This window comes from Salvia splendens, chromosome 6 (genome assembly GCF_004379255.2).
Source record: "Salvia splendens isolate huo1 chromosome 6, SspV2, whole genome shotgun sequence".
Lineage (NCBI taxonomy): Eukaryota > Viridiplantae > Streptophyta > Magnoliopsida > Lamiales > Lamiaceae > Salvia > Salvia splendens.
In genome coordinates this window covers 13730834-13751866 of record NC_056037.1, presented here as the reverse complement: position 1 = coordinate 13751866, position 21033 = coordinate 13730834, and the positions used below count along the sequence as shown (strand labels likewise).

The 21033-nt window shown below is 37.9% G+C and overlaps 1 protein-coding gene across 1 annotated transcript; it reads right to left on the bottom strand.

The window, feature by feature from the left end:
* Positions 1-2880: 2880 nt before the first annotated feature.
* LOC121809716 (proline-rich receptor-like protein kinase PERK1) lies at positions 2881-6264 on the bottom strand. Its single transcript, XM_042210483.1, has 8 exons — positions 5477-6264; positions 4758-5330; positions 4594-4680; positions 4411-4481; positions 4239-4315; positions 3903-4050; positions 3609-3770; positions 2881-3490 (listed from the first exon to the last, which is right to left on the bottom strand). Exons 1-8 carry the CDS (start codon positions 5994-5996, stop codon positions 3182-3184), a joined length of 1947 nt encoding a protein of 648 aa, XP_042066417.1. The 5' UTR covers positions 5997-6264; the 3' UTR covers positions 2881-3181.
* Between the last annotated feature and the right edge of the window lie 14769 nt (positions 6265-21033).

Below are 21033 nucleotides of genomic sequence, written 5' to 3'. Positions count from 1 at the left end.
GTTTCAATTAGAACTAATTCGAATATTTTCTCATGAATGATATATAATGTATATGCATATTTATATACTCCTATTATGTATTTAAAATTTGATACTTATTAATTATAATAAAATTAGGAACTAATAATAATTTAAATTTCAAAACTACAACTAAAATAAAAAGGCCTTAATCTAAAATACTACAAGTGTTAAAAAAACGTCTAAATTCCCAAAAATATTTCGAGGGGCCAGTTCAGTGCATAATACGCTAAGGGCATCCACAATGGGACGGATTTCCCGGTGGACATCCCGACGGACTTCCCAAAAACACCTCCTGTCACGTCATAAGGACATCCCACTGCAATGCCACGTCATAAGGACATCCCACTGCAATGCCACGTCATAAGGATATCCCACTACACAATGGCGGACATCCAGACAGACATCCACAAAAAACAATAAAAAATCGGGACGTCCGTCGCGTCAACGCAATGGCGGACGTCCCGGAAAGCCGCGGAACTCCGGTGTCCGCAGCGAACGTCCGTATCCGTATGCATGCCGCCTAATGGTGGACGTCCCACGCGGACGTCCGGCACGCCGGTTCGACATCCGCATGATCTAAGACACTTGATTTTAAGACATCGGCAGACAGTTATGTTATTTGTGTGGAGGTTCATTAAAAGTTGTTGCATCATTTGAATCTCATCACAATGCATTAGTGTAGGTCATGAAAGCCACTTAAGGACTTCGATTCATAGAAAAAATTTAGAGACAGAATTAGTAGTGGAGAAATTAATTGTGACAAAACTTAAATATAATATTCTAGAAACTAAAGATCATAAACTAATTCTTGCTTATTGTATTTTATGAGAAGCTGATTTTTAAAGTGCCAAACTCATTACAATTTTATCATTTAACTTGGTCTAAATCTCTTCTAGATTGACTCATTCATCTGGATTTAGTTTTTCATATTTTTATTTTTCCTTTGACCTGTTTCTATATTTCATACTCAATATTGAGCATGAAGAGAAGATACTGATTCTCTCCGGTGAATATTTTCACCAATCATCAGATCCCTTACTTTGTCAAACACTAGTTTTGCTTCTGCGGCGCTGAAAGCTGTCATAGTGTTGGCCCAACTTTCCGGCAGGGACAATAGAAAAATTAGAGCAGTGATCATGTTGAACTCGTTCAAATATTGTTGCACTGGTTTTTACTTTGACATTCCAAATTTAAACAATCGTTTTATCAAATGTACACATGGGCGGACCTATGTCTAATGTAAATTATTGAGTAAAAGCCCCTATAATAATCTAAAACGTCCTAAAATATACTTTGAAATAAAATTTAGAAGTTTTAGCCCCTAGTGGTATTTATTTCTGCGTCCGCCCCTGAATGTACATTGTTCACTGTAGATGTTTTCTGATACATATGATACGCCACATCTTTGGACATGATAACCGAACTGCTCTCATCACTTTTCTGTTTAGCATCTCCCACTCCTCATTTCCTTGTTTTCAGCTTAGGATTTTAGTGGTTGATACAAATTTTTACTGTACACTAATCCTCGATCTGCTTCTTCCAAAATCCAAAATTAGATTCATCGAACTTTTCCTTAAAAAATTTCTCATTGATCCCCATAAACCCTAGGCTCTTGATGTCAATTGGTACACATAAATAAAATAATCATAAATATAAAAGGTATGAACAAAGAGAATTATTTATCCCGTTCGATATGACTTGTATATAATCTTTTAGGCAATTTACAATGACAGCGCAATTGGCAACAAATCCAAATTATTATATGAAATATATCCCCAAAAAAATGTACTACTAAGAAATAGTATTAAGTATAATTAAGATAAAAATACATATGGACCTAAAATAAGTCCAACATATCGAATGTCCCTCACTTAAACATATGGACCTAAAATAAGTACTATAACATATTAAACAGTCCCTCGCTTTCATTCAATCATTTTTATAAATTATATCAATACTCGCATTTCTTTTTATATTCACATCTTTAAATCTCACGCATTAAAGTGTCACACCATTTACAGTGCAACAAACATTTTAAATTTTGGTAAATTGACCACATATTTCGCTAATTGATTTTACTCATTTTTATTATAAAATTAGTGCAAATATAATATAGTACTATAGTAGTAAAATCATTTTATCATTTTTGTTCGTTTAGAATCATTTTACTTTTTAGTAAAAGTTAACATATTTTTTCTTACTTATTTTATTCTATCTTCATTTCTCTGTCTTTTTCATTTCCTACTTTATTTTTCATTTACTTAACTCATCTAATACAATTTTTCTTAAATCGCATGCCGGAAAAAACGCCGCCACTGCTGTGGAACGGGGGAGTACTATTTTACTAACTTGTTTTCATTAACCTTTTTTTAAAAAATCTTTATAAACAAAGCATACGTTTTACAACTCTCTTGAGATGACAAAAAATAAAATAGTAAAAACAAATTGAATTATTACTAGTAGTATAAACAAATGGGAGGCCATGTGCAATTTGGTGGCACATGCCTTTTATCAACTAAAAGTATGGTAGTGCATGTGAGGAAACCCAAATTTATTCCATGTGACCACAACCTTAGGTGGACAGTATCATTAGACTGTGACACCCTAATTCTACCAATTTCACCATATTTCATTCCACCCACCTAAACTTCCAGTGACCTTTACCTTTCCTAAATAAAAAAACCTTTGAAGGAGACAAATATCCTTGTTCATCCAAACTGGTGAAGAATTAAATGCCATTCCTAAATAATAATTCCACAGCTGGATCAGAACGAATCTCTAAATAAATACACATGCATATAATAAAGACTAGAGAAAGACAGGTTGTATAACGTTTGTCATCTACCCAAAATCAGCATATTTTCCAACCCAACTGTCAACCATATATATCCATTCACATATACACAAGCAACATCTTCCGCTCTGTCCACTCAAAACCTTATAGAAAAATTCAAACATAAAACAATATAAAAATCCAATGTGAGTTGTGCGTATGAACTATTTTATAAATACAATTTAATACCCAGAAAAATAAAAAGAATTTGAAAAAATCAAGAATTTGGAAAATGGAAATGAAAAACATGCGATCCTTGAAATATTTGCATGAAAATACAGTGTTGATGTTAAGGGAATTAGATGGTCAGGAGCAGGAGTGGAGGTGTCAAGCCACACTGCTGAAACCTTGACTGTCTTTCTTCACTCTTCCCATCTCCATTTCTCTCGTGTGTTGGCCTTCGCTGCTTGAGCCCGACGGGTTCAGCCCGTATTCGCTTGTCGGGTTACTGTATAGGCCACTGCTTCCATATTCTTGGCTGCCCAGTGCCATTTTCCTGAACTTCTTCATGTCCTCGTTGTATTGCGCGGTATCATAGTCTGAGCTTCCATGGGAGCTGTACACAGTGCTGTGTCCAGGTCTGATTCCTTCGTTCAGATCGGATAGCGATACGTCTCCTTCTAAGGCCCTCACCACCTGTGCCACGGTTTACAAACTAGGTGAGTATAATCCGGTTGCATTATAGGCTAAATTAAATGCATAGGTAAGCCGAAAAGAGAGATGGGTTTAAGATCATAAAACAAAATCAATATACCTGGCTCATTCTTGGCCGACGCCTTGCAGAATGACGGACACAGGCAGCAGCACATGCCACCAAGCGAGCCATCTCATTCTGGTTATAATCAGCTCCCAGTCTTCTATCAATAAGAGAATCGAAGTTCCCATCATCAAGGGCGCGCGTCAATAAAGGCCTAGCCTGTATCGGAATCGCTTCACTTTAGCATATATACTCCTCTGGGTACATAATTTACAGATGCTCGTGCAATGAAGTTAAGCAACCGAAGTTGAAAAATACTTGGGGTCACTACAAAAATTGATTCCTACTCACCCAGTCAACTAAACTATCATCCATGTACGTTTGATTTGAGTCAACAGGCCGGCGTCCAGTGATCAACTCCAGAAGCATGACTCCATAGGAGAATACATCAGACTTGTCACTAAGCTTTCCCGAGGCAGCATACTCTGGAGCCAGATACCTGTTACACAGAAATGTTAGCACGCGGAGAACTGAAATAAGTTTAATAAGACATCAAAATGTCCTCCCCTTCGCTCATGGTGCCTTGCAAACACCATTTGTGGGAGAGTGTATCGAAAATTTTATCTATCCATACATATAATCCAACCTTACAGATAAACAGTAAAATGAAAGAGAAGTATTTCATACCCAAAGGTGCCCATCACTCTTGTAGAGACATGAGTATTGGCATCAGAAGTAAACTTTGCAAGACCAAAATCTGCAACCTGAGATTTGAAATTACATAGCATCAGCAAACATTTCGACAGCAAATTATTCGTTAGACATTTGAGAAAAATAAAGATGATCTTGAAGATATTACCTTTGCATCAAAGTTGAAATCCAGAAGAATATTAGAAGCCTTGATATCCCTATGGATAATCTTTGGATGACCTGATGAGGAAAAAAAACATTTTAATACAAAATAGATGAGAAATAGTGTAACTATATTCCACTTTTTTATTGAAACAGGAGGACCACTCTTTATGCATCACAATAGACTTACAATCCTCGTGCAGATATGCAAGTCCTTTTGCTGAACCTAGAGCAATCTTCAACCTCGTTGCCCAATCCATCACCGGTCTTCCCTTGCCTGAAACATGTCAATGCTATAAGGTTCCCTACTTTCAGTTTATTCTTCGATGAAATTCAAACACCAAAGCAACCAACCATGAAGGTGGAATTCCAAGGTGTTGTTTGGAACAAACTCGTAGACAAGCATTCTCTGAATTCCAGCAATGCAATACCCAACCAACGAGACAAGATGTTTGTGATGCACTCTGCTAATGATCTCAACCTCGGCCTGGAACTCACGCTCCCCTTGCCCACTCCCCGCTTTCAGCTGCTTAACCGCAACCTCCTTACCGTTCGGAAGGACTCCCCTGTGCACATAACCAAAACCGCCTTGTCCGAGCAGGTTGGCGTCTGAGAATCCATCTGTTGCCATTGCCAGTTCTTCATATGTGAATGTGCTCTTGGAAAAGCCTAGTGCCATTCCAGGTGAAGGCGGTGGGAGCGGAGTCTCGGGGCCCGAGTAATTGGAACCGGAACCTCCACTGCTGCTCATGTAAGGCAGAGGAGGAGGAGGATGAGGCGAAGGAGCACGCGCTGGCGAATGTGGAGGCCTCGAAGCACCACCGGGCGGGGGAGTAGGCTTCGGAGGCATTGTAACAACATGATGAGGAGGAGGTGGTGGTGGAGCATTCTGTTGCCAATTTTGTACCTGGCCACCATAGGGATCAGCTGCAGAAGGATGTAAAGATGTGGAAAGTAAGCATCTTTAAATCTATATGCTTTCCATATTCATTCAATCAATCAAATCATCTCCAAATGTGTAAGGCTATAACAAATTGTGAACAAGAAACTGAGTTGATTCATAAATTTATGACCTTTATAGCCAGGAGGCGGAGGCGCGTAATACTCAGGCTGCTGTCTTCTCTTCTTCTTGCAGCATATAAACATCAAGCTCAGGATCACCAGCAATGCGACGCCTCCCACAGCAATCCCAACCACCATCCCCATCGAAATCGCCGGACCATCATTTGAAGGCGGCGGAGACGGATTCGACCCGGACGAGCTAGGGGGGGAGACGCCCCTGGTCGGCGGCGCCGGTGGGGTTCCCCTATTGGGTGGTGAGGGAGAGCCGCCGCCGCCGGATGGAGATGGCGGCGACGGAGGAGATCCGGACGGGGCGGGCGGAGATGGGGTGGTGGAGGGTGGTGGGGTGGAAGGCGTCGACGGAGGAGGAGCTGTCGGAGTTGGGGGCGGCGCGGTTGCTGGCGGATTCGGCGGCGGAGACGTCGTGGGAGTGGGCGGCGGAGTGGTGGTTGGAGGAGGTGAGGTGGCGGCGGGCGGTGGGGCAGTGGTGTTTGCTGGAGGAGGGGCGGACCCCGGCGCCGGCGACGACATTTGTGGATAAACTTTACCAAATTAACGACCGAAAACGAATCGAATTAAATCAGTTGAATTTGCTGGAGAATTGAAAAAATAAATCAGTGGGGTGGCTTTTGCTTATGAATGAGCTAACTTTTGGTTGCCGTCTCCAACCAGAGAGAGACAGAGAGAGAGTTGAGTGAAAAGTAGTCGTTGGTAATTATGAAGGGATGAAGAAAGTGGGAAATGAGTTTGCTTTCTTCGGTGGATTTTTGTGGGGTGAATGGGATAGGGTAGGGATAGATTCAAGTAAAAATATAATCCGTATTAATTATGTTTAATTTGTTTCCAAAGAAGGTCTGTTATTTGTGTTTTCTGCTGTTTGGGTAAAGCTACAGCGTGTAAAACGCGTTTTTCTTTTTGTTAATTTTTTTATATCCGCAACCGGCTCTTGCTCATAATAGATTATTCAGGTTCCGTAAAAAATCTGATCTATATACTAGCTTTTTGGTTTATTAGATAAAATAATTATGATAATAGTATAGGATAAAAGTCTGAAGATCTAATCATAAATCAAATATAATATATATTTAATTTTGAGATATATAATCCTGCAATCCGAATCCGAACAGTCCTATAGTATATTGTTCCATAATTCTCCAATTTAAAACATTCAAAATAGAGTTGCCCGAATGCAGGCTATTTCAGCACTAAGTACTGAGCCGCCTGCTTGTCATTCAACCTCCTAGACGTGCGTGAAGCCAGCCATGCGGCGCCATTGCAACGATCGCATCATTAGCCAAGTATTTTCATTTTTATTATTTTTTATTAATTTTGATTTAAACTTAATATTCTCATTCCAAAGAAGGTCTGTTATTTGTGATTTCTCCCTGTCTCTGTTCATCCTTATGCAAAATTGTTGGAAGCTTTTTTGACCTATGCATATGCAATAGGGTGGGATCCCAATTATTCAACCACTTCGAACCAATCGTAGAAATACGTTCCGAAGAGACAACTCTTGATCGCATGGATGGGTACTAGTAGTACCCTAGATACTTGCCAATCCGTAATCAACGTAGATGACTAAGAGATTTCAGATACGGAACTAATTGGTGCGGTGCAACCATCTCCCCAGGATGTAGGATTTAGTTCCCGAGCTAGGGGCAAAGGCAAGGAGAAGGTTCTATAGCGGCACGAAGAAGTACTCGACGTTCCAGAGGACCCAATCATCGACATCGCCTAGAGGGTGCACCAGTTTTGGGAGAGAATTGCCCAAGTGTACAACAAGAACAAAACAAGTTGGTAATTTTCTATTTTAAGTAATACTATGAGATAGTTTCTCTTTTTAAAATGATACTATTGTCAAATTGAATTATGATTAAAAACTAGTTTAAAATGAGATTGACTGCATTGTAGGGATTAATACCATGTCGACATTCAATTTGCCAATAATATAAACAGTAAATTTTTTTAAAAGAAGTTAAGTTTTTTTATCTATTAATGTCACGTTTGTAAGTTCATAGGAGTATTTTTTAGTAACTTAGTTTACAAAAAATATCCCATCTTTTGAAATTCAGTTTTGCTTCTTATTTTATTAGCTCGAAGTAGATGTATAAACAATACTCCGTACATCTATTTTATTAATCCTTTGATTAATTATGAATGATGCTTTTGACTACAAAAATGAAACTATATTGATTGATTTGCTATTATCGTGATCGCCAAATTAAATTTATCGTGGAAAAAGAGCTCGCTGTGAGAAGTACCATAACTATGATATACTATGACTCTTACTTTTACAGTTTTTTACTTTTATTATATCTATTTTTTCTACTATTTCTTTTACTCTATTAATTTTTTATTAAAATTTATATCATTTATAAATAAAATTATTTTTCGTTGACCGATAGAGTAAGATTTTTATGGTTATGTAGGCTAGGAGTGGCGAAACGGGTTACCCGCGGGTACCCGCACCCGACAAGTCGGGTACTCGTACCCGATTTCAGCCAAATTTGTTGTCCCAATACCCGCCCTGCAACATATCGGGAATACCCGATACCCGTGTCGGGTATCCCGTACCTGACATTGCAGGTACTCGTACCCAATCTGAATCCCGGATGCTGAGTATGACTCTTAATCGTGCAGAAAGTTCTTCAAACCAAAGGTTGAGTTCATGAAACCAATTAATGTTTATGCTTTGAGTTTTTTAATAGTAATGAATTTTGAGATTGTTGCCGCACTATGATTTCATATTTTTGTTTTTTAATTTGTTCTTCGGTCTTCATACAAAAATTCCAACTATCAACTATGCACAAATGTGGTGAACTTTAGTCTTAATTACTGAAAATAATCAAAATATGATCAGAGTATGTATGTACATCACATTTGTATATTTTAATATATAATTTGCACATTTCCAAATTTAAAATTTAAAATTAAATGCAAACTAAAATTTATTGTTAATTTTGAATGTAAGCTTTGAATAGATTGAGAATAAAAGTGAGTGGACACTCTATAACTAGCTCTGCTGAGTTTTCAAATGTATATTTGTTGGAATATAAAAATATTTCAAAAAAACTCTTAGAACTTTTAGATTCTATAAAGTATTAAAAGATTGTATATAGCTAATCTTAATAATATCAGGTATTATCAGGACTAGCGGGTATACCCGCGCAGGTGTGTATACCCGTACCCGCAAAACTCTAAAACACACTACCCAATCCCGCCTCGTTTCCTGTTATCGCCGAGTAGCGACTACCCAATACTAGGCAAGTATTGGGTCGAAATGGAATAACCTACTGCCCGCTATCCATTTTGTCACCCCTATAATTGTTGGCTATATCATTTGTTCCTCTATATCTACTTGAATATATTTCTGACCTCCAAAATCTAGTATGTAAATTAAAATGATAAGTATTTATTTCATAGTAGACTAAGCAACCATATACTTAGCATTTCATTTCAATATAATATTGTGTTAGATCATCTCCAATAATATATTAAAATTTTAAATAAGATAGGTAATTAATTATAATAATAATGCAAAATCAACCTCATTTATTTATTTTTGAGTAATATTTCTAGTTTTAATTAAACCAAAACCATTTTTTTCAAATTTTATGAGTAGAAAAAGCATAATATTGAAAATATTTTTAAAAATTTAAGTTTAATGTAATAAAATCCTCTTATTTACTTCCTCCGTCCCCGATTAAGAGTTACATTTTTCTATTTCGGCCCGTCTCCTATTAAGAGCCACAATTCATTTTTACCATAAATGGTAAATAGATCTCACATTCCACTAACTCACTTCACTCACGTTTTATTATAAAACCAATATAAAAAGTGGGTCCCACATTTCACTCACTTTTTCAACTAACTTTTATTTACTTTTCTTAAAACTCGTGCCCGGTTAAAGTTTGACTCTTAATCGGGGACGGAGGGAGTATCTTTTTAATTGGAGTAAAAGAAGACTAGAAGAGTTTATTTAGTACTCCCTCCGTCCCTCTGTAGTAGAGGTATTTCTTTTGGATACGGAATTTAAGAAAAATTATTTTAAATGAGTTAAGTAAAAAGAGAATAAAGTAGAAAGAAAAAAAGTAGATAGATGAAGAATGAGTAAGGTAAGAAAGAGTAAAGTACTTTTTGCCAAAAAAAGAAACGACTTAGGTATAATGGGATAACCAAAAAAATAATAGTACTCAGCTACATAGGGACGGAGGGAGTACTTGTGGAGGCGCGTGGGGTGGAACAAAAAGAAAGGAATTGAGAACAGGCTGGATAGAGTGGGGCCTACACGAGTGGGCCGCGGAATTAGTCCGTTTTACACTCTTGTTTTGTTTCAGCTGCATTCGTTTGGTGGCCGTCCGTAGTCTGATCTGACCTGTTTTACTCTAACGCAATTCTTCCACGCCTACGCTATATTTCTTAAATTCTCCCAACTCTATAACAAAATTTGCAATGTTTAGATATCAAATGGTGAAATATCATCTCCTATAATAGAGAGATTTACGAATTAATCTATACCACTTTCAACTTAAAAAAAATACTATACGTCTATACATAATTAGTTATGTTTTTCATCTCAAGTGAGATTATGGAAAGATTGATAGATCAACGTTACCAATTTTAATTCAAGATCATAGAGAAAGTTTGAGATATTAATGAAATTTAATAGTAGTATTTAATAGGAATATATTAAGATAGAGTTGGACATAATAACTACCCTATATAATAATTAGAACATAGTATAACTGAATATAATTCGTGTTTTCTTGTATACCAATACATTAGAACGAATATAATTGTCTTTACATATCTATCTCATTGTCTAAAAAATGTTAAGAAAAATGTATAAGAAATGTTAAGAAAAGTAGGTAGAAAAAAGTTAGTGGAATATGAGTCTCACTTGTATATATTAATTTTAAATGATATATGCGTGTGATGAGTTGGTGAAATGTAGGACATCTTTACCATTTATAGTAATTACGAACCAGGACTCTTATTCGCGGACGAACAAAAATGGAAAAACGAGACTCCTATTCATGTACAGAGGGAGTAAATAACTTTGATTTTTAGAATATAATGTTTGGTTTGAATTTTAATAAAATTACGAAAATAATCAGCATTCTAAAAACAAAAAAATAGTGCATTTTTTTCTAGAATTTAGATTCCAATCTTTTTCTATGTATTCTTTTTTCAATTTTAAGGTTCTTATATATTTAAGTATTTAATGGAATATAATTTTTATTATTTTATAGAACTATTATCATCATATTTGTGTTAAAATGACACCTCTTAAAGTGACAATGCGACACCTCGTATCCAGCAATATTATAAACGCTACACAACAATCTATAGATTGCTGTCTAGTGTATTGGATATTGTTGACCGAGAAAAATTGATGAGTGTATTGGATATTGCTGCCGAGAAAATTTATCATTGAACATTTTTTATGATTGTTACATGGCAGCTGATTATTCGTCCACGTGTACAAATGATTGGTTAGGAATAGTGGTATGTTGTTACTTTAAGAGGTGTTGTCATTTTAACGCCCCCATTATCATCATGTTATAAATAAAGATAAATTTAAATACGAGAATTGATATATTGCATGTCTTATGAGTGTATGATAGTGATTGTATGTATAATCAGCATAATTTAAAATTGGTAAGGGAACATCATTAAAAAAAAAAATCTGACATACTTCTTCCTCTCTAATTAATTGTTCATTCATTCTGTCCTCATTAATTTTCCAATTCTACTTTTTATTATTTATAGGAGTGAACTGCGTAAAAGTGCTCTAACTTTTCGCTGTGTAACAGCAGAGGTCCATAACATTTAAAAATCCCACCAAAGGGATCTAACAAAATATGTAATCACAAATCGTGTATATTTTGCCATTTTTCGGACGAAAATGCCCAAATGGGCTGAAGGGCAGTTTAGACTTTTTACGTACTACTGCACCCTATGCCTGCACATAGTCTGCATGTGCAGGGGCTGTCTTGTTAATCATAATTCCGTTCTCCTATTTTCTTTCTTCTTTCCCTCCCTCTTCGTTTCATTTTCGCCTGCTTTCATATTTCCCTCTCTAACATAATAGGCGATTATATTTTGTTCGGCATCTGGAAATTAGGGGTTTTCATCTGGATTTCGGTCAATTTATGGTATCCACAAGGGTTTAGGTGATTTCAACTGGAATTTTATTTTGCAATTGGTGGTTGATTTTTTTGTTGTAGCGTTACTGTCGGGCAGCTGAAAAACTAATTTGCAATTCTTGGTCGAATTTAATGGTTGTAGGGTTACAGTTAGGGCATGTGGAAAATTTTGCTATTATTGGTTCAAGTTTACAGTTGGGTGGAAATTTTAGTTTTTGTGCTATGTGCTATCTTTTTCGGCGAAATTGAATTCAGGTCGTGTTGAATTCTTGCACTGTTAATTTGAATTTTGTACCGTCGAATTGAATTCAGGTCGTGTTGCAATGTCTTCTTCTTCTTCTCAATCTTTTGGCTGAAGCTTCAATTGGAATTGGCCTCGTCCCGAAATTGTGAAATGTAATCACGATCTTGAGGCTGAGCTTGTGACATCTAGGACGGCTGCTAACCCGGGTAGACGATACTATCGCTGCCCAATATGGAAGGTTAAAACCATGTATTTTGGTCGTTTTTCCATTAATTTTGTTGGCATAAAGATTAATGAGAAAGTATTATGCAGGAAGATGATTGCAAGTTTTTTCGATGGGTTGATGTGAGTCTATCCCCAAGCCAAGACAGTTACTTTCAGAGAGTGAAACTTGAGCGAGACCAATTCGAATCTGAACTTCGAGCCAAATCGGTACTTGAAGGTGTTCAGCACGAGAAATTGCGCATGAAAACTGTGGAGTTTGAAGCCTCGAAGTTACAACTGGGCATGAAAACTGAAGAGTGTGACGCATTGGCGCTAACAATTGGTAAAACGGCAAAAACTCTCTGACGGTTAAAAATCACAATCTTGTTCTTATGTATTGTAATTTTTCTACTGTTATAACACAGCTATGTTGTGTTCACTCCGTCGTTATCTTCTGATGTTGACTGATTACGCTTTGCAAAGCTTTGTTTTAATCTACGCCTGAATCACTATGAGGTTACTCAACTATGACTGAAATCACGAATGAGGTTACTCAACTATGACTGAAATCACAAACCATGTACACAGATGAATACAAACCGACGTAGTACTCTATCAAATGCCTGATGTTGATTGACCACGTTTTGTCTTCATCTATGCCTGAAATCATGAATGAAGTTACCCAACTATTACTGAAATCACAAACCATGTACAGAAATGAATACAAACCGACGAAGTACTCTTTCAAATGCCTGATGATGATTGTTTTCTCTATGCCTGAAATCACGAATGAAGTTACCCAACTATGACTGAAATCACATACTATGTAAAAGAATGGATACAAACTGACGAAGTACTCTATCAAATACCCGCAAAATATGTCATGATACCATTTCCACCAAAATACTAGAGTAATTTGTTACAAACTAGTCTGTAACATACATAACATACATATTCAATCATCACTGCCACCAAAATATAAAAACTCGTAGTTAGCATACACATCATATCAACACTGCCACTTTAAATTGTTCACCCATCCCAAACAAATACAAAGTTTTAAGATTAAGTAAGGCCAGTCAATCTTGATCACCGCGACAGCCGCATCTCTGAGGCTGAGTCCTAGTCCGAGTGCTTGGTTCCGGATTCGAAATATTAGGCTGCAACAATTAATATTTAGTAAGTATATATGAGAAATCACTGTGTACAATTAGAGAATATAGTTGTAGATGTTTATTACATAGTACCTCGTGGCGTCGACAATTATTTGACGATTCAGGCAAAGTACTCTCTCCCCGTTCGCGCGACCCGTTGTGCTGCGAAGTCTCCCCAACCTGAGAACGGGCATCTGTTCGAGGATCATTTCCGCATGTCCTCCTATTATGACCTTCTTGACCGCACCGATGACATTTCATCATGAAGGTGCGACGCAATGACTCACCTCCGTCCGCATGAAGACGAATATGGGGCTCCTCCGTCTCAGTTTCTTCGGCCTACCACGCTGTCGCCTTGACCTCGGGGGCGCCAGTTCCACCGCATCATCAGAAGTACTCTTCGGCCAATTGTCCACCCCATTGATGGGGTAAAGGACATTCTCGTACAACATGCTCATTGTTGACTTCAAATAATATCGGGAAACGAATCGCGTCACGTCGTCGCCATTCTTGTTGATTGTTGCGATAGCATGCGTGCACGAGATTCCGGTTAGCTGCCACAATCTGCAGGAGCATGTAAAATCGCACATGTTGACAACATATTGGCCAGACGGCCCAGTTACTTGGTACGAAGACTGTCCGTTCCATGTAGCCCTCCACGATGAAGCCCTCGCGTACCACTTATCAACAAGCTCCTTGATAACAGGAGGGACTGCGTGATCGTAGCTTTTGATCCACTGGCCTCTGATCTGAATTCTTTCCATTTAACTTGTTCGTATGTCCTCTAACATGCTAATAATTGTTTTCTCTCGAGCCAATGCAATCTTCGAATTGAATGTCTTACAAATGTTGTTGAGGAGCACATCACAACAAGTGTGTGGAGAGAAAAATGCCTTGACCCACTTTTCTTTGGGAGCAACTCCAGAAAGCCACTGATGTGCTTGGGAATACTCGGTCTGCAAAGCATCCATCTTGTCCACATAATGTTCGAGGGTGGTACTCGAGGCAATCTCCTACAACCTGTCTTTGAAATTTTCTCCAACATATCTCTTCTTGAATTTGTTGTATATGTGCTGAACACAAAAGCGATGCTCGCTTTGTGGGAATTCCTCAGCAATCAACTTTGCAACCCCCTGATGCAACACAACAAAACATTACCACAAAATCACAGTTCCAGTACATAATGTATTGATCAAATCACAGATAAAATAAAATCACATACCACGTACATTATGTAATATTGAAATCACAGCGACCATACCTTTTGTTGGTCAGACATAAACACATATCGTGGCTCATTTGCATGCAAGTTTAGGTCATCAGACAAGTACTCCACGAACCACTTCCACTGGACATAACTCTCGGCTTCAGTCACAACCCAAGCATTCGGCCACCAGCCATTGTTGGGATCTATCCCCATTGCTGTCATGAGATGTCCTCTGTATATCCCTTGCAAGAAACAAGCGTCGAAGAAGATAATTGGCCGACATAACTGCATCCATCCCTTTTTCAATGGTCCCAGGCAGCAGTAGAACCTCAGGAATCTCGGACCCACGGCGCCAGAATCCCTCGTATTCTCATAATGTATATGAATGCTGGAATCAGGGTGCGGCGCCCCAATTCGGCTTTGTAGTAGAACAAGTTTCTGTATTGGGTTACCGCCGAGCCGAATATACCGTCCAGTGCGTGCTCTCTGGCCCGATATGCCTTCATTCTACCTATCTTCAGGCCAAAATCTTCATCGATACACTGTCGTATAGCTGCAAGTGGAATTTGAGGGTTGGCTTTGATCTTCTCCATATAACGCTCACCTAGCCACTTTGCCGTCAGCCACTTCGAATCCAACACCTGAGAGCATGTGTGCGCATGATCGCGTTGCATATTCATCACAACGTAATCATGACCGTTGTGTATTTCGTGCTTCCTCAAGTACACATATCACTCACACCCTTGCCCTTTACAAATCGCACGAAGTTTGTCGCCGTCATTTCTTTTCACGTGCACCCGCCTTCTGGTCATTATTGCGTACTACCTCAACACGTCATAGAAGAAATCTCTATGCTTAAAAACATCACCGGGCTTACACAACGGAAGCTCATTACTCTCGAGCTTGAACGGGGTAAACTTTATGCCGCTATTCTTCAAACCCTCCAAACCCCCCAAATCCTCGAGGTCGTCAATATCTTGTAGCTTGTCCACAACTTCTTCCTCGAAAAGTGGGTTGTCTGTCATGTTCCTCTTGTCCACATAAGGAGAATACTTCCTCCGCCGTTTATCCCCTGACCCCCTGACCCCAGCTGGTCTTCGCCTTCACCCGGATGGTCTGCATTCTCTGGCTCCTGTCTCGCCTGTTGTTGTTGGAAAATGGATTCGTAATATGAGGTGAAAAGCTGCTCATCTCGGCACATGTGTGCCAACGAGATAAAATGGTCCATCTTATCATCTTCATCATCATTCGGCGGTTCCTCGTTATGTAGATGGCAGCCGTCCGGAACGTACTCAAACGATGGAATGTATACCTCCTCTTGAGGTTCTACTCCCGGACCATCATGTACTTCCGGGATACCTTGTACTTCGGGTCCAGCTTGCACTTCCGGTCCACCATGCACTTCAGGCCCATCATGCACTACCTGTCCAGCTTGTTCCACATCACGTTCAAGTCCGGACATAAGCAATTCATCCGGAATCTCCTCTATAATGTGAACTTTCGACTGCAGTTGACATTGGGGTTCAGCTGAAAAATCCAGGGTTGGGTTGTACACACGTTCGTCAACATGCTGAACATCTTCACTATGCATAGATTGCCCCATCTGATTTAACATAAAATCACAAATGAACACCATACATACAAGCATAAATCACAACTCTATTACAAAGGTGGGCACTAACCTCTGCCACGCTATCAGGGTCTACAATTGCTTCATCTTCATGCTGTCCAATCTGACCAAAAGATGAATCACATATGAATACCAAACATAAACAACAAATCACAAACATATTCCACAGTGGTGTACTAACCTCTGCATGGTCTATAACTGCTTCAACCTCAACCTCAGGTTGTTTAACGTGTTCACCATCTTCTACCTCAACCTCATCTCCATCTTCGCATTCATGGACATCTCCTTGTCCAATAACTCCATCGACTGCATCATTCTCTTCAACCTCCACCACAACAACTTCTGCTTGGTCTGCACTACATGATGCAAATGCATCCATCAAATTTTTACGTGCTGCCTCCTCTTCCCTCTTCCATTCGCGACGTTTGTCTTCTAAACTTTTGGACAAATACTCTTCAAACTCGACATCCTTAGGGTACCACTCAAGCATCAGTAATGGTGCCGATGGTTTCCTTTGTCGTGCTGATGTTTCTTCCTTTTCAGTTTACTCTTACTCTTCGGCACAATTGGGTCCGGTTAGTCAAGCTCTTCAATGACCACAGTGGGTTTTTTACAAGCGTTCACAAATTTTAGAAACTCCTCCGCTTCTTCCTTTCGCTTCTTGAGCAAGGCGGCCGCCTCTGTCATCTCCACGAGATAAATGTGAGAAAGCTTTGTGCTAGTAGCCGCGACTTCGAGAAAAGGGACCAGATGTGGATCGTCCGTAATGGGCAGCAATGGACCTCCTATTTCCACGCCCATACAACCATAACTGTACATTGGATGAACGTAATAGAACTCACAGATGGTTTTCCTATTGTACCCCAACAGCAACACCATTGCGGAAAGATCTAAGAGCTCGAATTGGCGAATCCAGCAATAGTCGAAGAATGTCAATTGCCCCCCAATATACTTCTTCTGTCCATTGATTTCGACGATTGACCCTCCGTGATGAAAAGCGACGGAAAATATCCCTACATGGTCCCCTGTTAGGGTTTGTATAGAATTAGAAAACTTTCAAATTTAAACCAACAAATTTCACATACAAAGTCCTAATTTCCCATGAGCGACGACATCAAAACAATTTCACAAAACAACCAATTTTTGGAGCCCTAAATCACAGTCAAAATCGCTTGCTTGGAATTTTAAACTTGAACTTACTATATTCTTCTTCCGGAACAAAGAAATCCAGTCGGGGATCGCGAATGCTCCACGTTTCTGGGTCTACGTCGATTATCTCCGGTCCTCGAGCCCTTCTACCGTATGTAGGTGATGGCGGAGGTGATGGTGACGAAGACGATGGCGTTGGCGGCTTCTTTTTGCCCCTTGAAGAACTACGGGCGGAGGACGCTCCAGCGGAACTTCGTCTCCTTTTTGGAGGCATTGATGAAAATGGCGTGAAAGGCAGGCAGCGGCGTTGTCCGAGAATTAGTGGGAAATTTTGGTGAGATAGGGTTATGGCAGACGAAAATGATGAAGTGAAAGTGGATAGGAGGGAAAAATAAAAGAGAAGCAACCGCCTAATTGTTTTGGCGAAATGGCAAAATATTGGAAATTACAATGCAGGTCCGAGCGTGGCGTGGGAAAATAATAGGGTACAAGATCCAAGCTTTGCTGTCACATCAACTGCTTTTCGCCATCACTTCAGCAGTGCATGCAGCAGTGGCGGCCATATAAAAGGCCGATTTTGCCCTTTTGAGCCCTGAGGGTGTTTTGATCCGAAAAAACACGATTTGTGATTACATATTTTGTTAGATCCCTTTGGTGAGATTTTTAAATGTTAGGGGCCTCTGCTGTTACACAGCGAAAAGTTAAGGCCCTTTTGTGCAGTTCACTGTTTTTATAAATAGTAAATAGGTCTTACATTCAACTAACTCATTTCATTATCATTTTATTATAGTAAAACTAATACATAAAAGTGAGACATTTATTTCATTAATTTTTTTAATCCACTTTTATTTATATTTTTTAAAATTCGTACGGGAGCTTAAGTGGATAATTATTAAAGGATGGAGGGAGTATTATCGATAAAACCGTTTTCATACTAACATATGCAATAAACAGTATTATCGATAAAACCGTTTTCATACTAATATATGCAATAAACACATACAGCCAATCGAATATATCCGACTCACGGTCTTGTCCAATTCCAGGAGTAAATATTGTGTTAAATCAGATACTTAATGGATTAAAGATGGATGGGTCGAAACAATCATTTAATGGAAGTTTCATTAATTTCATACAGTAATCAAAGCGTACTCATTAATTTGATTTGAAAATTGAAATGCTAGGAAAATGCTTAAACAACATCATGAATAATCATGATGCAACTATCATTTTTAGTTTTTTTCTATTTTATTTCAAATGCCTTCTGCCAAAATACATCCATCTAAAATTGAAAATTATAAAACGTAGAAATAGAGTTAGTCTACTTTCTTCTTCGTCCTCCAATACCAGTTTGATTATTGGGAACAATAATGTTCGTTAAATTAGTACTCCAGTATATTTAATTTATTGACTGACTCCATTAAATTGATCTTCGTTCGCAAATTATTCCGATTATGTGTTGGAATGTTCTCATCGTCTGTAGAACATTGTTTTATTTTGATATCAGATTCTTTATTAACAATTAAGTATGTTATATTTCTTTAATTTTCAAATTATCCATACTCACCATGTATATTAATGATATTTTAATTTTGTATATTATTGTAAGACAAATTTACCACAAGACCAAAAGATTGAGACTTAATAAAATCGACACAATCTCTAATTTTCTTCAACTGAGTACTTTTTGTATGAAAATAAATCATGTGCAGCATATTCAACACAAAAAGCACATGGGTACATGAAATTATAACCAAAATTTTATGAAATTGAATTTGAAGAAATTGAATTATAATATGATTCTAAATTATTTGTTATGTAAAATAATATACTCCACTTGATATGAAAATAAATTTGAAGAAATTATATAGTGTGTGAGTGTGTGTATTGTGTGAAGATGCCTAATTTTATAACTATTTGAAATTGCAAATATATCTACTTTTGATATATAATTCAAATTCTAGAATCGGAATGGTGTTGAAATTAGAATTGTAACTCAATTTCAAATTCAATTATTTTGCAGTACCAAAAAATTGAATTTGGAATTAAAGGTTCCAATTTTAATTTCGAAGCCCCAGTTCCGTGATATTGGACATTATATCGTGTCATTAATTTTTTTATTATTATTATGGCAAGTTAGGCCAAATGTTAATCAGGCAATCCCTAATAGACCTCCCAACATTAATTTTGAGACTTAGTTGAAGCTCTCGGTCTCCAAATTTAAAGCAAATACTTAATAGATTAAAATCAAACAATCAATTATCTTAAATTGACTCGCTTGGTTTCCAAATTTTGTATAAGGAAGTAATACTCCATCCATCCCACAAGAATATGCAATCTTTCATTTTTAGTCCGTCACACAAGAATATGTACTTTCAAATTTTGGAAACTTTTTTTTTTACTTTAGTAAGGTGAGGTCCATTCTCCACTAATAATACTTTAAATACTTTTTCTCTCTACCTCTCTCTTACTTTACCAATATTTCATTAAAACTCGTGACGAACGCAAAGTGCATATTCTTTGGGGACGAGGTGAGTATTTATAAATTAAAACCGATTTTATTATTAGTAAAATGGGACCAGAAAAGAGACTTTTATTTTATGGTAGCATAATTTGAGGATGCGGTGTCACGCCTAGCACAATTAACGGCGCGACGGCAGAGAGAGATGAAGGTGGCATATGCATATGGAAGATGTGTGATTAAAGGGAACGAAAATTACGGAAAATATGATAGAGAAGAATTCCACACATGCTTCTTCACAATTTTCTACCTTCTTGATTCAAGTTTGTTTCATTTTTGCATCACACTTTCATCATTGAATCTTCCAATTTGCAAGTGAAGGAAAGAAAGAGAGAGACAAGTGCGAGACATAGAGAGTGTTGATTTTCAAACAATTATGAAAAGAGTATGAGTTTTTCATGTAAATATTTACAAACAATTATCTTGGGCCAAGTTGAAAATACTCCAATTATAAAATGAGCCCATTGTCTCTTTAGCTTAACAATGACGAATAATTTATGCCTACTATGTTTAGATTGAAAATTACACAATTTTTTATTAGCGGCTAGACACAATCATATCACAAGGGACTTTGGCCTCTATAAAAGATTGATTTTATAATATTATATGACATAGGAGTATTTGATATTGTTGTGTAAATAAAAGTTGCAATAATCAAAATTAAGTATAAGTACTGTAATATTCTTCTTTCAACATTTCTAATACAAAATATGGATGGTGATAGAGGTAGAGATCACGGAAGAGAGGATAGTTATGATCGGCACCGTCATCATGATGGACATAGGGATAGGTCTCTAGACCATGAAGAAAACAGGGAGAGAGGCCATGGTCGGGCACATGGTCATGATCGCATGAGGGATCATTATGTGGATGAAGACTATAGCAGGCATGTAGATGATGTTGAGCAGGATCATGGGAGAAAGCGCGAATGGGATAGAGATGGTGAAAAGAATACTGAGATAATGAGCAACAACATCATTATCCGAAGTGGTAAATCTTTCTGGGGTTTAGTCCTGGGCTGCCTGCTTATTTAATTTGCATTACTCATTCTCATTATCTTTGTATTTAATGTTGCCAGACAATGCATGATTCTGTCCTACATATTCAACTCATAGCTGTTGCTTGTAGTTAATTGATCATTAGTTTTCTGATGGAAAACTGCTAATTGGAATTGTTCGCTGTGTATTCCCGCCAGATCCAGATTTGATGATCATGGGAGTAGGGAGATTTCATTGGATTCTTTCAATGATGAAATTGATCAGGTTGAACTCTTTACTATATATATGTCTAGATCTAGTCATGAATACATC